The sequence below is a fragment of the Jaculus jaculus genome, chromosome 8 (genome assembly GCF_020740685.1).
Source record: "Jaculus jaculus isolate mJacJac1 chromosome 8, mJacJac1.mat.Y.cur, whole genome shotgun sequence".
NCBI classification, from domain to species: domain Eukaryota; kingdom Metazoa; phylum Chordata; class Mammalia; order Rodentia; family Dipodidae; genus Jaculus; species Jaculus jaculus.
The window spans coordinates 84,472,299-84,489,277 of NC_059109.1; the positions used below are offsets into that span (position 1 = coordinate 84,472,299).

Below are 16,979 nucleotides of genomic sequence, written 5' to 3' on the forward strand. Positions count from 1 at the left end.
TCTGAAAAATGTCCCTTCCCAGCACTTCAACTCATGTGCATACCGCCTGGCATGACAGCAGGAATCAAGAGCTAATGAAAGCTGCCAGCCTCACTACCTCACCAAATCTAAATTCCTCAATGACCCACCATTACCATCACTGCTGTGCCTCTTGAATACCCTGACACACTCCAATAGCCACAAACAAACAATCATCACTCCTGTACCTCTGGAATACCCTGACAACCCCCCCACACACACACACACACACTCATCACTGCTGTACCTCTGGAATACCCTGACAACCCCACACACACACACTCATCACTGCTGTACCTCTGGAATACCCTGACAACCCCCCCACACACACACACTCATCACTGCTGTACCTCTGGAATACCCTGACAACCCCCCCCCACACACACACACTCATCACTGCTGTACCTCTGGAATATCCTGACAATCCCACACACACACACTCATCACTGCTGTACCTCTGGAATACCCTGACAACCCCCCACACACACACACACTCATCACTGCTGTACCTCTGGAATACCCTGACAACCCCCCCCACACACACACACTCATCACTGCTGTACCTCTGGGATACCCTGACAACCCCCCCCACACACACACACACACACTCATCAGTTATGTACTTCTGGAATACCCTGACAACCCCCTACACAAACACACACACATCACTGTTGTGCCTCTGGAATACACTGACTACAGAACATGTCTCAAATTGAATGCTTACCAAAAAATAAAAATAAGAAATAAAATTAAAACTATTCCCAATATGAACTGAATCAAGTTTAAACTGGCAGAATATTACTGTTTTAAACTGTATCTTTCTAAGGTTGAAGAGAATATTCATGTGTTCTACAAAGCCTTAACAGTGGGCACGGGGTAGGGGGGATTTCCTAGCCCCTCTCAAGTGAACTCAGAACACTTACAGCATGGCGATGCCCCAGTGCTTCCCTGCTCTTTCTCCTGCTGCCTGGAAACCAGAGAGACCGATGAGGGCCACAGTGGGTGTAATAGTTAGTGGCCCAATGTACCTCAGTAGAGCACCAGGCAGGCCAAGGAGGCCAATGACGACCTCTATTAATGAAGACATGATGATAGCTCCTTGGATCTGAAATCACAGAGGACATAGTTGTAAGAAATGTAGAAATGTCCCAACACTCAGAATGTCACCAGAAACCACAACTGGCACTTCTGCTAGGCAACAGATTAAATTGGATAATAGGCATGGCAGCTGAAAATACTCTGGTACCATTAAAACAGAACTTCTGTGAAGCCTAGCAAGTGAGTACAGATGTAAAACAACTGCAGAAATGACAATAAACACAAAAGTGGCTTGGCTTTTCCACTGAGAAGTAAGACAGACAAAATTTGCAATTCTTATTGAAGAAAAGGCCAGGTGGGGTGACACATACTTTTAATCCCAGCACTCCAGGTAGAAGAACTGCTGTAAGTTCAAAGTCAGCCTAAGACTACATAGTGAGTTCCAGGTCAACCTGGGCTACAGTGAGACCTTATTTGGAAAAACCAGAAAAGAGAGTGGGAGGAGAGGAGGATGGAAGGGGAAGAAAGAGGGGAGGGGAGGGGAGGAGAGGAAAGAAGGGAGGGAAGAGGGGAAGGGAAGAGAGGGGAAGGAACAGGGGAAGAGAGGGGAGGGGAGGGGGAAGAAAGACAAGGGCTGAGGAGATTGCTCAGCGGCTAAAGGGCAAGCACTTGCTTGGGAAGCTTGCTGGTCTTAGTTCAATTTCTCAATACCCACAATAAAGCAAGATGCACAAGTGGCATGTGCATTTGGAGTATTTTTGCAGTGACAAAAGGCCCTGACCAGCCCATACTTTCCCTCTCTCAGGGAGGGAGGGAGGGAGGGAGGGAGGGAGGGAGGGAGGGAGGGAGGGAGGGAGGGAGGGCAATGAAGCTAATTTCCAAGCCAGCCTTACAGGAACATTTCAGGAGAAAAACTGTAAGGAGTGAGCCCCTAGGAAAACATTCACAAGACAGCTACTGACAAAAGTTCTAAGTAAAGACTCTCCATGCAGATTGGCTAGATGTGTACTAGGTCTACTGACCCCATGGGGATGATCTGAACACACACACCCTGATCAGCTGTATTCAAGTTAGGAACTTTCTAAATGTACTTTGGTAAACAAATATTCTTAGTTTTTTCAATACACAGAAGTGTGACTGTCAGCTTAATTGGCCTGAGATGCCTGGGTAAGGAAAACACCTCTGGAAGCATCCATGATGGTGTTTCCAGGGTCAGAAGGGCTCTGATCTAGTCAATGCATCAAGCCCATGATGACTCCTAACATGCTGGCAGTATTGGGAGGTGCAGGCCCTGGAGGAAGAAAGTCACTGGGGAATCTGTCTTTGGGCTATGTCTGGCAATGGCCCCCTCCTGTATTCCTTTTCTCTGCTGCCTGTTAAACAGCTCTGTTCCACCGTGCCCTCCCCTCTAGGATGGACACACTTCTGAAACTGTGTGCTAAATCAATCTTTCCTACATTTAGGTTGCATATGCCAGGCAGTCTATCTTAAGAGTAAGAAAACTGACACAACAGGCAAATGCCAAGGTTAGCAGGCCCTTCTGCTGCCTGCCCATAAGCCTTGGAGCTCCTCTGAGCCATGTACTTCAGCTGGTTAAATGGGAGGATGTGAGTGAGCAGGAGGAAAGGAGCAACTTTGGTGGCACAAAGTTACTAATGAGATTTAGTGAACATAGAATTAAACATTTCAGCAATTAAAAACAAAAAGGAGCTGGGCATGGTGGTGCACACCTTTAAGCACTTGGGAGGCAGAGATAGGAGGACTGTCATGAGTTTGAGGCAAACCTGAGACTACATAGTGAATTCCAGGTCAGCCTGAGCTAGAGTAAAACCCTACCATGAAAAAACAAAAAAAAAGAGGAATTAGGAAAAGCAACTACATCTTCTTGGGCACAACTAGCATCAACGAAACACAAAGAGGCCAATGCTGAATGCCTGCTTACCTCTCGGATCCGGGGATACCAGATGTGTTCCGTGTGCAACAGCTCTGCTGTTCCATTGTTGACTGAAATATCTTAAAAACAAAAAGAAAATTTTTCTTGGAGTGATACTAATGTTTCTTAGCACATAGCACTCTTTAAGAATTTCTTCCCTGTTTTAAATACATTGGTGTAATTTATCAATCCCTAAAATTCAACTTCCAACAGTAAGACTTATCATACTACAAGGTAGACTCCCAGTGTTAATTTAAGCAAATGGACTGATAGATGTGTCAAAGCTGACTGAAGTGGTGCTACCCGTTACCAGTACCAGCTTCACACAAAAACCAACTTTAGCAAGCAGCTAACTAGAATGCCTGACAGCAAAGTTACTGGACTGAGGTTATAAAAACCTAAATAAAATGGTCCTTTCTGGTTCCTAAATCAAAATTACTGTTCACAAAGTAACTCCTAGGAAAAGGGAAGGCAATGACGGTTGGGAAGCTTCTCTACTAGATAAACAAAATGTAACTATGCTGAAAGTACAAACAGGTCTGACTTTCTCAAATTCCCTACCTTTTTCTGACGTTATCAGGTTCCTTAAGGATCTTTGCAATCACTAAGGAGGGGAATAAAAATCATTTGCAGAAAACCACAGTAGCCAGATCCTTAAAAAGCAAAGATGTTTCAGAGAAGGGATGCTGACGCAGCAAGAGAGTGATTATGGTGGGTCATAAAATCCAATGAAAGAGAGAGGCAGGAAAATAGCACAAACGTTTTTCCATTCCATTCCTATGTATGTATGTATATATATATATATATATATATATATATATATATATATATATATATCAGTTTCATTAACTTACAGAAATGATGTCATTTCTGGCCCTTTTTTGCTCTAGGGTTAGGGATGAATGAGTGGATAGAAAGACAGAGACAGGCATGATCCACAGACTGAAGCATTCTAAGTAAGCTGTTTTATGGGTTGGTATATCCTGCGCCTAATTCCAGGAGAGAACACTACGAGTGTGGCCTGTCCGGGCCTCCCTTTTTGTCAGCTGCATTAAAGGACCCCAATGACATATGTGGAAAGAACTGCAATTACCTGTGGTGTTACATTTCCATTTATCTAAAGACAGGATGGCTCGAGCAGGGGCCAAAAATGCAAAAGCACTGGCCTGAAACAGGGGTAACCTAAAAGAAATGAGACCAAAACCATGATCACGGCATCGGGAACTACCGAGGTAGTTCACTATTTGACAGCTTAACAGTCTATTCTATAGACACACAGCACATGAGTAAATGCAGGCACACCTGGAAGAAAGAACCCAGTCTGTCAAGAACTTCTATGGCACACAGCCAGGGCCACGGGCTTCTTCATCCTCCCCTCCTGCCACTCTGCCCCCAGGCAGCTCCAGGAGAACCCCTGTGGTCAGTGCAAGCAGCCCAACACCAGCCTTTGTCATGGCCTCCTTTCCCCTTAGAGGTGGAGGCCATAGGGGATGTGGGCTTGCTCTGCCCTACCGAGCTCGTGACTCTCTAAAAACATTTGTGTCCATCTATGATCCCCTCTTCCTTTTAAATACTTCTTGTTTATCAGAGAAAAATACATCTCTCCCTCTGTCATTCCATTCTTTGAGTTCAAAACCACCCCAGTGACAAAAGGTTAAATATGGAAAATCGGATTAGTGATCTAGATGTATGGAGAAGCTGTAAGTGATAAAATGACAGTAAATGTAAACATTCCGCATAATCACATAAGAGTTTTAAAAGTGTTTAACATACTTCAAAAAGTTCAGAAAACTGGTAAAAAAAAAAGACATCCCATTAAAGTTCCTGCCACATTCTTAAATTAAATGTGGAGATCCTTGAATGTTATCATTAAAGTATATTCCAAATAATTCATACTAGCTGGATGACTAATTCAGCTGCTCAAATTATAAAAATTCTGTGTTTTTAATTGAAAATTTACAGTATTCCAGCTACGTTGTACTAGAGTGGTCTTATATGCTAGGGTGAGGACTTAATCATTTGCACATTATCAGAGGGTGAAATATAAAATGGCTTCTGCGGTCTGCAGAGCTGGGACTGCCAAATACACAAGTCCTTAAATGTCCAGCTTTGCCTATGGCCTAGATAGTGAGTGAAGAACCTAGAATCCACCCCTCTGGAGCTGCTGCACCAGGGCAACACACTCAACACTAAACTGGAAGTGGCTCTGGCCAAAGGACCAGCAACTGCTCTGCAAGCCCAGAGCCTAAATTCATTCTATTCTGAGCTCCAAGATGGACAAGACTATTTTTTGTCAAAAATGTTCTCTGGCTACTTTCATCAGACAATGAGTCATTTGGGAGCAGGCCGGATGCCAGCTTTAAGACACTGAGATGAGCTACAAAGTATAAAGCAGAGGCCTTGCAGCTGGCCACCTACATGGGCACACATACCCTCCATTGAGCATTTGGTGAAAATCACCTGCTGGAGGGACCTGGAGCATAATATCACTAAAAGTGGAAATAAAGGCCTCCTAAAGTGGGAACGTACATCAAAGGGAAAACCTCAGGTGACTTATAAGAATCCTTCAAGTGCAACTTTGCGCAGTGCTGTAAGGGCAAAGGGTGGGGGCAGCATGACATTAGGAGTGGACATCACCTTGAAAGGTACCTATTTTACCAGTTTCAAATGTCAAGCCAGGCATCCTAGGACAATATAGCATGAATATTAAATTATTAAGAGATCTAGACCTTAGGAACATAGCTACCATACTTGGTAATTCCCTGGTAGTGACAAAAGTCAAGGTTGGCTCTGGGCTCCACTCATCCATCAGGCTTCAGTCTGAACCTGACCTTTGAGGGTAAGCATTTTATGGTGTAAGCAGGGCAAACAGCCCTAAAAACACTGCTACAAAGAACCTGGCTCATAGTCTAGGATCATGGTTACTCTGAGTGAGTGATAACAAAAACAGGACCCATGGTTCCTGATTGAGTAACAATAGAAAAACTCTCCTAAGATGGGCTAGGAAGGGCTGCCTAGGCAGGCACATGTGTGCACTGTTAAACTCAATACACACTGCACAGGCTGGTAATAACCAGTGGTTAGTGTAGGCTCTTTAACTGTCACCACAAACCAGTAATCTGACTGTTCTCAAGGAAAGTTACAAGCTTGTGAACAACTAATTAAACAGGAGCTTCCCAATATCAATTAACTGAGCTGATTTCCAAGGAGATCAAACTTGACCCTGGGACAGCATGAAGCTGGCCAATGCTCTGGTCTTTTCTCTGCACCCACAGGACAGCTCCTGCCTCAGACTCTGGGAGTTATAGGCACCAACTCTGCATTTTGAACATCATTTCTACGTTAAACTGGGCCTAAAGATGCATTTCTTGGGTATCTGCTTGACTAGCCACAATTAAAAGCAGATACAATGAGGAAAACACCTGGGCTCCTGAGGGGCTTGTATTGTGTGAAGGAAACATCGTCAGCAGTGTGGATGGTGAGAGATGCTGTGGGGCTCTGTAAGAGCACCATTTAAGCTTGCCTTACAGAATGAGAAACACTTTGTCACATCCATAATGTGCTATGAGGACTCCAGGCATAGAGGAGAGAGGTAGAAAATGAGCCTCGTGATGGACCAAGGATGCTGTGTTCTTCCTGTAGGCAAAAAGATGACTACACAGGGCCCTGCTCTGAAAAGCTCACTTCATGGAACTGGAACAAGTAACCATAACCTGGAAGCCATCCTGGGTCTTGCAAGCCACAGAGGACAGTACAACAGGTATAGTCCTTAGTCCTTGTCCCATCAACTCCCACATCCACAGGTGGCTAGTCAGCCAGGGCAATTTCAAGTCCTTATCCTCTAACTGGCTCCTTTCCACAGGGGCCTGCCCACCCAACTCTGAGGCTGACGTCAGGCGGCAAGCCTGATTCATTCACCATCTTATCCCTAAGACCTATAAATATTGAGCAAATTTAAGGTTTTCTTTAAAAATATGCCTTCAAAGCAATTTTATTAGACTAGAAATAAGAGGTTAAGCTTTCCTAATGTATTTGTTTTAACCGTGAAACTGTAAGAGGACACTGTTTAAATTCAGAACACTCAGTAGAGCCAGGCATGGTGGCACATGCCTTTAAGCACAGCACTCAGGAGACTGAAGCCAGAGGATCACCATGAGTTCAAGGCCTGTCTGGGCTGCAGAATGAGTCACCAGTTAGACTGAGCTACACTAAAACCCTGCTCTTAAAAAATAAAATAAATAAATAAATAAAAGAAGAAGAAGAAGAAGGCAAAGAGAAAATGTACCTGAATTCCAGAATAAACCCAGATCTAGATCTTCCTATGTCACCATCTAAAAAGTCTTCAAAAGATACAAAAGGCCTTTGGTACTACAGAAGTGCCCATGAAGGTGCAAAGGAAACCACAGAAAGTCATCCTCAACATACCACAACAACCACACTTGCTACAACACTTTTCACTTCCAAACAAACACAGACTTAAATCTAGATTATTGGACAACTTTAAAGGAATAAACCCCAAGAGACCAAACAGGTATAGCTCTGAATCAACTGACCACCAGGAACATATACTGAGTGTCTTTAAAAGAAAAGAAAGGCAATGTACCGAAGAAAGCTTTTGTACATGAGTAAGTGCTAGTATTTAGCCTACCGATCAATCCACTGAGCTGTTGGAAAGGAGATTGCATTATCTAGAATACTTTACCCAAACATTTCAGCAGACATCAATTAAGAGTAAGAATATCCTTCTACATCACCATCTTTCCTTTATCACACGAAGAAAGTAACAATAACTTAATAGTGTAATCTAATATTTAGATATATTTAAATTTTTAATTGTTCCAAAAGTATTTATAATTCTTCTCACACCCAATCCAACTTCCTATATCAAGTGTTGTGTTTAGGACCAGACTAATCATATTTGGGCAAGGTGGTGTACACATGTTACTATGTTCCAACCTTCATGTCAGGATGTCCTACTAGGTAAAGATGCTTATTTAAGGTAAAGACCACTCTAACTCAACCTGATAAGCATGTTTTCCCATTAACGGTTAAAAATAATCTGAAGTCGGGCGTGGTGGCACATGCCTTTAATCCCAACACTCAGGAAGCTGAGGTAGGAGGATTGCTATGAGCTCGAGGCTCCTCTGAGACTACATAGTGAATTCTAGGTCAGCCTAGACTAGAGCCGGACCCTACCTTGGAAAAAAAATCAGTAATAAGAGATGGCTTAATGGTTAAGGTGCTTGCCTGTGAAGCCTAAGGACCCAGATTCAATTCCCCAATACCCACATAAGCCAGATGTACAGGGTGGTACATGTGTCTGGTATTTGTTTGCAGGGGTTACAGGCCCTGGCACACTCGTTCTCTTTCCCTCTATCTGCCTCTTTCTCTATCTCAAACAAATAAATAAAAATAAAAAATAATCTGCAGGGTGACTTTTAGACTGTATGAATATTACCATTAGCTTTACATTTTAGCATAGGAGTTAGCCTCTTACTATGTAGCTCAGATGGGCTTTAGCTTCATGACTGCTGGGATTACGACATGCACTAGACTGGGCTTTCCATCAACAGTTGGTATTTGAAATTCTTTTATAAAGAAGTTTTCCTATGGGGAGGTAATATGATGGAGAATGGAATTTCAAAGAAGAAAGTGGGGGGGGGAGGGAGGGAATTAACATGGGATTTTTTTTATAATCATGGAAAATGCTAATAAAAATTTTAAAAAAAGAAGTTTTCCTTTTTGTCCAATTTTATCTGTTTCCCATTTTCTCATATTTGCACATCACTGTAGACACAAGGATTTCTTTCTTTTTTTACACATGAGCACAAGAGGCACATGTGTCTAGAATTTGTTCATGGCTGAAGGCCCTGGCATGCCCATTCTCTCCACCTCTTCCCCTAGCCTCTTTCTCTCTCTCTCTCTCTCTCTCTCAAAATAAAATAAATAAATAATCAAACTTTTATTTATTTATTAGGGAAAGAGAGTGAGTATTGGTACTTAGGGCCTCCTGCCACTGTAAACAAACTCCAGGCCCATGAGCCAAATTATGCATCTGACTTATGAGGGTACTGGGGAATCAAACCCAAGCCATCAGGCTTTGAAAACAAGCACTTCACTTAGTAGCAGAAGACAGTAAGTTTAAAAGAAGACATAAAGGAAGGGAGGAGGGTACTTAATAGGTTGATATTGCATATATGTAAGTACAATGATTGTGATGGGGAGGTAATATGATGGAGAATGGAATTTCAAAAGGGAAAGTGTGGGGGGGAGGGAGGGAATTAACATGGGATTCTTTTTATAATCATGGAAAATGCTAATAAAAATTTAAAAAAGAACAAGTGTTTTAACCATTGAGCAATCTCTCCAGTCCCATGGATTTCTTTTTAATTCAATGTTTTATAATTTACTACCGTGGCTGCTCTTAAGAATGAAACTGGGCTGGAGAGATGGCTTAGCGGTTAAGCACTTGCCTGTGAAACCTAAGGACCCCGGTTCAAGGCTCGATTCCCCAGGACCCACGTTAGCCAGATGCACAAGGGTGCACACGCGTCTGGAGTTTGTTTGCAGTGGCTAGAGGCCCTGGCATGCCCATTCTATCTCTGCCTCTTTCTCTCTGTCTGTCGCTCTAAAATAAATAAAATAACAACAACAAAAATTAAGAAAAAAAAAAAGAATGAAACTGCCCAAACCTGCCAAAAGCAGCCTGTTCACATGTTCCTTTTGTAGGGCCTCCCACCCTCCATCACCCTTTGAGCAAGTTCCTAGCTTTCTGGAACACATTTCCCAAGTTCTATTCACCCTTTTCTCAGCCCCCACCCAGGAGTCAACACTGTCTCAAGAAGCGCTGGTTCATTACAGTGGAGAATGTAGGTCTGGGAACTAGGTGGGCTATTACTTGAAGTCTTTCTAGGCCCTCTGTGTAATAAACACAAGTGCTCTGGGGAAGAATCAGGGATCATAGTGTTTGCAATGCAATCTAGGGCCTGCCTTTTCCTTTGGATAATCTGGTAATCTCCTTTACAAACATGATGGTATCAACTATTATTATAGGTAAAAGGTTTGTTTACATAAAATCTAGGCAGGTAAAAAGTGGCATGAGAAAATTTATCTGTTGATTGCAGACACATGTAATCTCACCTGACTATACAAGTTAGAAAGGATGGATTTTATTAATCTCCATTACCCCTCAATACATACAACTTGTTGAAAAAAAAAAAATCTAGAACAGAGATAACATTCAGTACCATACCAGTGTTGCAGGTTTTTAAAGAGAGGAATGACAACAGCTTCCCTCCCTCCTGCTTTTGCCAATCACCTGACTAAAAAGGAGGCCTAATGAGGCAAGAAGCAGGGAGAATGGGGAAGATGAGAAAAAGGGAATGTGCCAGACAAGTGAGATCTGACAGCAAAATCAAAAAAAGGTGCAGAGGGGCTGGAGAGATGGCTTAGCGGTTAAGCGCTTGCCTGTGAAGCCTAAGGACCCCGGTTCAAGGCTCGGTTTCCCAGGTCCCATGTTAGCCAGATGCACAAGGGGGCGCACGTGTCTGGAGTTCGTTTGCAGAGGCTGGAAGCCCTGGCGCGCCCATTCTCTCTCTCCCTCTATCTGTCTTTCTCTCTGTGTCTGTCGCTCTCAAATAAATTAATTAATTAATTAATTTTTAAAAAAAAGGTGCAGAGAACAAAATTCAGGTAAAACTAGGCAGTCTCCTAGTCCCCTGGCACACCAAAATTATAAACAAACAGAAAGAATGATTAACTGAAGGGGAAGACCACCTGATACAGTGCAACCTGAAGAGCAACATCAGGTAGCCCAGCTAACAATGCAGACATAGAAAATATGTGACTGGGCTGGAGAGATTGCTCAGCGGTTAAGGTGCTTGCCTGCAGAGCCAAAAGACCCAGGTTTGATGCCCCAAGACCCATGTAAACCAGATGCACAAGGTGGCGCATGCTTATGGAGTTCATTTGCAGTGGCTGGAGGCCCTGGCATGCCCATTCTCTCTCATAAATAAATAAATCAAGTGACTGATTCAGGGGTGGCTCATGCTGCCAGAAGATCTGAATCAAATACCACTGAACACCACTGCTGTTCCCTGATGGCCTCTGTGATAGGTTCTAGAAGCAGAGGGCCCATCCAGGTCAATGCATGGCCTATAGTCAAAGGACACACTCCTGCTACATTCATCAGGAACATACTGCTTCACTGGGCTGCACCCCCTCTATGCCTCACCAGTCCACGTCAGTCTCCTCCCTTCCAGGCCTCAGGAAATATTGACAGTTCACAGGCCAGCATGGGCAGGGGCAGGTGCGACCTTGCATGACAATCCCTTTAATACTTCGAACCCTCTAACACTTTTAATATCACTTTACATTGGAGGGAATAAGCTATGAGAGACTAGCCAGATGGGCCCAAAACAAAGCCCTACAGCTGTGAGTGGTACAAAGAGACCACTAAATCCATCACTGACGTGACTGAGAAGGAAACGCAGTTTGCCAAGGTCATTTCCTCCAGGTCTGCACTAGGATCCAATTTCAATGTACTATTTAAAATTCTTTTCTAGTGAAGTAGATGGTAATTTTTTTTATTTGGAGGGATAATCTGTACAACCTACTATTATGTGCCTACTTGACATAGCAGAATACAAAGGGCATGACATCACCTATGTAGTAATTTTAGCAAAAAATATTCACCCTGATTCATCCATGCCTCCGGCCCCATCTTCCAGCTTATAACAAGAAAGAGTGCACAACAAATCCAATAGCTCCATGAGGACAAAACCAGATCATGGGACATTCAATGAGAAAACTAGCCTGCACTTTAAGAAGGTGATTAGCCAGGCATGGTGGCACATGCCTTTAATCCCAGAAGCAGAGATAGGAATATCACTGTGAGTTTGGAGGCCAGCCTGGGACTTCAGAGTGAGTGCCAGGTCAGCCTGGGCTAAAGTGAGATCCTACCTTGAAAGAACCAAAAAATAAAAAAATTTAAATTTAGAGAAAAAGAGGATGATGTGGGTAGGAAAAGGATGGGAATGTTTATTATTAAGAGGCCAAAGAGACACAGCAAGAAGCACCACATGGGCATAATGGGACCATGGTTTTAGAGACAGAGGGAACTGCTACTAAAGACGTTTTAAAGACAGCTGGGGAAATTAAGTGTGGACTGCATATTTGATGACAGGATGGAATAACTTCACTTTCTCAAGTTGATAAAAAGGTATGTTGTTTATGTGGGAGAATATTAATTCTAAGACAGAATTTTGGGTCATTGCAGTGCTAGCTGTAGCTTTCTTTTCAAGTGGTTCACAAAACAGAATCTAACAATGGGACCCCATATAATGCATATGCACAGAGCCTGTGGTAGAAATCCCAATCTCAACCTCCCTGATCTATGCTCTATGAACAGTTGTAAGTTTAAAGTCCCCACATAAAACCCCGGAGCATGGGAAAGCCCCCACAGGCAGTCAAGGTAGTTAGAGATCAGGCCAGACCCTTGAGCCAGTTTGAGTGACTCCCTTCTCAGCAAAAGAATGTGTGTATACTTTGGCAGGTTTGTGCTTGGCTATAAAGGACCTTTGGGAATCCCCACTTGGAGTCATTCACATTGCGAGAGGACAGAGTGAGTGAGGTGCTTGGTGCAAGATGGAAGAGTCCTCCAAAAGCAGTGGGTCTCTCCTCCAGCCACATTTTCCAAAGTCAGTGAAGACAGGGGAGGAAGAAGAGGGTATCAGAGGGACCCCCATCCACATAAACTCACAGTGACAGGGCAGAGCCAGGGGTCTCTGGACATGACTTCTGTGATCTAACTGACCTGAAGGTAGAGAGAGTCTATCCTATCCTCAACCTCTCAGATTTTAAAAACTTTGGTACTAATTCCAAGAACAAGTCCAAGGAATATCTCAAATTGAAAGCAAAAATCACCCATGATGAAACTGCTAAAACAACTATCAAGGGAATTCAGTAACGATGCTGAATGCAAAGTTCAAGGGCATGGCCAAAGGAGAAGAGGAAGGACACAGGTAGGAGACGCAAATGTCCAGCAGACAGGATCTGGGAAACAAAAAGACCACTGAAGTCCCACAGTGGAGCTGAAAGCCACAGCCTCCACTACAAAGACGACTAGTCCTCATTGGAAACAGACACTTTGGTGCAAGGAGGACAAGGAAGCAAAGTAAGGGGGAGGCAACCAGCAGGTACCATCTCACATATTCCCTCCAGCCCTGGCCAGTGAGTCAACTTGGGGACAGCAAGCACTCAGAGCAGCAACTGCACCGTGGCATCTCAAGTTGGCACTTTGTGCTTAGGTTTGGTTGGCAAAGAATGACACATTTCATTGCCTTGGTTACACCATCAATGCTGGCTATCTTCATGCAAGAAAAGTGTTGTCCTAGTGGCCAACACTCCACCTCAACCACAACACAGTCACTGGCTCTTTCTCCTACTGTAACTCCCCAGAGCAAAGGCTCCACCCCACAGAGGCAGGACCCCCATACTTGAGGTGCCTGATGTGATGGAAGAAGCATGTGGTGCCAGCAAAGAGGCACATGTGCACACACATACAGAACTCACAACATGGAGAACCATCTCAGTAGGAACATTCTGAAATCTGAGAAATCATGAATGCTGAACATGAGAAGTCTTTTTCTTCTACTACTCTAAGCCCGAGGAAAGAAGCAGGCACCCACAAAGCCAAGGGCAGAGATCATCTGCAATCCTCTAGCTGAGATATGGAGAATGAACACCCCCCTTGGCACCATCTACGTCACCTTCACACCACTGTATGTCCTTTGTGCCAACTGCCTTATCTGCTTATTTAATCCTGTTTTGAGCAGGAAATGTCTAAATGCCTATTAAAATGATAACTCCCAACATCTGATGATGGTTCACATTAGCTAGGCACAGTCCCCAATGGTGGATCCCTGACCAGAGGCCAGCACAAGTTCCTATGCCAAGCCATGACTTTCTACTTCTACCCCCATGTCTCACAGGATGGAAGATATTGTATCATCCTCCTGGGTTGAAAGCCTCTTGAGTGTTTAGGACCTGTCTCTACCTTGACCTCCTCAGGACTCACTATGTATGTGTATGACGGGCATGTGCATGCTATAACATTCATGTGGAGGTCAAAGGACAGCCTTGAGTTGTCCATCCTCTCCACCCTTCTTTGAGACACTGTCTCTCTTATTTCTGTTGCTGTGAACAACAGTGTATCTGGCCCACAAAAGCTCTGATTCTCTGATTCTTCCCTAGCAGGTCATGGCACCCCTGTCCATCTGTGGGACCCTGAGGAGACCTTCCCTTCTGCTCAGCAGGGTAGATGTAGGTTGTGTAGAGGATCTGAGAACTGAAGACCCCAAAAGCTTGCCAGTCCCATGGCCTCCGGGACACTAGCAGTCCTACACCCAGACTGCCATTGGCTTCCAATGATGCTGCCTATACTGCAAGGGGATGCTCAGCAGTGCACAGGACCCTATTGAGGGCAGCCTTCTAGAGGGCCCTGAGGACACTGGCATGTCAGAACGCAGGCCACAGCTCTCGCACTGTCTTCTGTGCTGTCCTCCTTGCTGCTGCTCCACAGCAGGTAAGGACATCCTGTTCTGATAGAGCAAGAGACAGACACACAGACTTAATCTGAAGACAGTCTACCAAGGCAGGTCAACCAATCCCAGCAGTATCAGGAAAACTACGAGGCTATGCTAGGAAAAGGGCTGAAGATGGGGAAAGAGAGGGAAAGGCAACCTAGCAGGAAGAGCTAGGAAAGTTTGCTCCTCATCCTTATTGGGCCAGCTCCACACCCAATACCAATGGCAGCAGATGCCTAAGTCACTGTGCCCAAGCAAACAGCATCCAGGACAGCAGGAGGTAGTGCAGGGAAGACAGAAAACAAAAAAGGGCAGGATGGAGTAAAAGCCACATTAGAAAAATGAACAGAAAAGGAGAATACAAGTGTTGAAAGTGCAGGGGAGGAAAGGGAGAGAATAACAGAGGCTTCTAAAAGCAAAGAACAAGTGGAACGGAATACGGGCAGGTATACAGTGTGAGAGAGGCAGTACGGCAAGCAGAAATAGGAGCAGACAGGGCTCAGGGGCATGACCAGAAAGAGAAGAAAGGCAGATAGCAGAGGTAAGCTGGACACTAGGCACTTCTTAGATTAAACAAGGAGTGAAACTGTAGACTGACCAGACAAAGAGAGGCAGATAGCAGAAAGGCAGCAAGGGTGGATATAGGGAACAGAGAGTAGAAAGGCAGCAAGGGAGGATACAGGGAACAGAGGGTAGAAAGGCAGCAAGGGAGGATACAGGGAACAGAGGGTAGAAAGGCAGCAAGGGAGGATACAGGGAACAGAGGGTAGAAAGGCAGCAAGGTGGATATGGGGAACAGAGGGTAGAAAGGCAGCAAGGGAGGATACAGGGAACAGAGGGTAGAAAGGCAGCAAGGGAGGATACAGGGAACAGAGGGTAGAAAGGCAGCAAGGTGGATATGGGGAACAGAGGGTAGAAAGGCAGCAAGGGTGGATACAGGGAACAGAGGGTAGAAAGGCAGCAAGGGTGGATACGGGGAACAGAGGGTAGAAAGGCAGCAAGGAAGGATACAGGGAACAGAGGGTAGAAAGGCAGCAAGGGTGGATACAGGGAACAGAGGGTAGAAAGGCAGCAAGGGAGGATACAGGGAACAGAGGGTAGAAAGGCAGCAAGGAAGGATACAGGGAACAGAGGGTAGGAAGGCAGCAAGGTGGATACAGGGAACAGAGGGTAGAAAGGCAGCAAGGGTGGATACAGGGAACAGAGGGTAGAAAGGCAGCAAGGGAGGATACAGGGAACAGAGGGTAGGAAGGCAGCAAGGTGGATACGGGGAACAGAGGGTAGAAAGGCAGCAAGGAAGGATACAGGGAACAGAGGGTAGAAAGGCAGCAAGGGAGGATACAGGGAACAGAGGGTAGGAAGGCAGCAAGGTGGATACGGGGAACAGAGGGTAGAAAGGCAGCAAGGGAGGATACGGGGAACAGAGGGTAGAAAGGCAGCAAGGGAGGATACAGGGAACAGAGGGTAGGAAGGCAGCAAGGGAGGATACAGGGAACAGAGGGTAGAAAGGCAGCAAGGTGGATACGGGGAACAGAGGGTAGAAAGGCAGCAAGGGACGATACAGGGAACAGAGGGTAGAAAGGCAGCAAGGGAGGATACAGGGAACAGAGGGTAGAAAGGCAGCAAGGTGGATACGGGGAACAGAGGGTAGGAAGGCAGCAAGGTGGATACAGGGAACAGAGGGTAGAAAGGCAGCAAGGGTGGATACAGGGAACAGAGGGTAGGAAGGCAGCAAGGTGGATACGGGGAACAGAGGGTAGAAAGGCAGCAAGGTGGATACAGGGAACAGAGGGTAGGAAGGCAGCAAGGTGGATACAGGGAACAGAGGGTAGAAAGGCAGCAAGGGAGGATACAGGGAACAGAGGGTAGGAAGGCAGCAAGGGAGGATACAGGGAACAGAGGGTAGGAAGGCAGCAAGGTGGATACGGGGAACAGAGGGTAGAAAGGCAGCAAGGTGGATACAGGGAACAGAGGGTAGAAAGGCAGCAAGGTGGATACAGGGAACAGAGGGTAGAAAGGCAGCAAGGTGGATACAGGGAACAGAGGGTAGAAAGGCAGCAAGGTGGATACAGGGAACAGAGGGTAGAAAGGCAGCAAGGTGGATACAGGGAACAGAGGGTAGAAAGGCAGCAAGGTGGATATGGGGAACAGAGGGTAGAAAGGCAGCAAGGTGGATACGGGGAACAGAGGGTAGAAAGGCAGCAAGGTGGATACAGGGAACAGAGGGTAGAAAGGCAGCAAGGTGGATACAGGGAACAGAGGGTAGAAAGGCAGCAAGGTGGATACAGGGAACAGAGGGTAGAAAGGCTGCAAGGTGGATACGTGGATACGGGGAACAGAGGGTAGAAAGGCAGCAAGGGAGGATACAGGGAACAGACGGTAGGAAGGCAGCAAGGGTGGATAAA

The 16,979-nt window shown here is 45.2% G+C and overlaps 1 protein-coding gene across 4 annotated transcripts in view; it reads right to left on the reverse strand.

Annotated features, from left to right (window-relative positions):
* Slc23a2 (solute carrier family 23 member 2) overlaps positions 1 to 16,979 on the reverse strand; it is a 151,075-nt gene that overhangs the window by 40,053 nt on the left and 94,043 nt on the right. For all 4 annotated transcript variants that reach the window (XM_045156050.1, XM_045156047.1, XM_045156048.1 and 1 more), the window contains exons 6-8: positions 4,083 to 4,171; positions 2,999 to 3,069; positions 942 to 1,123 (exon numbers count right to left, since the gene is read on the reverse strand). In XM_045156050.1, coding sequence (XP_045011985.1) covers positions 942 to 1,123; positions 2,999 to 3,069; positions 4,083 to 4,171 — 342 coding nt within the window. The remainder of the gene's footprint in view (positions 1 to 941; positions 1,124 to 2,998; positions 3,070 to 4,082; positions 4,172 to 16,979) is intronic.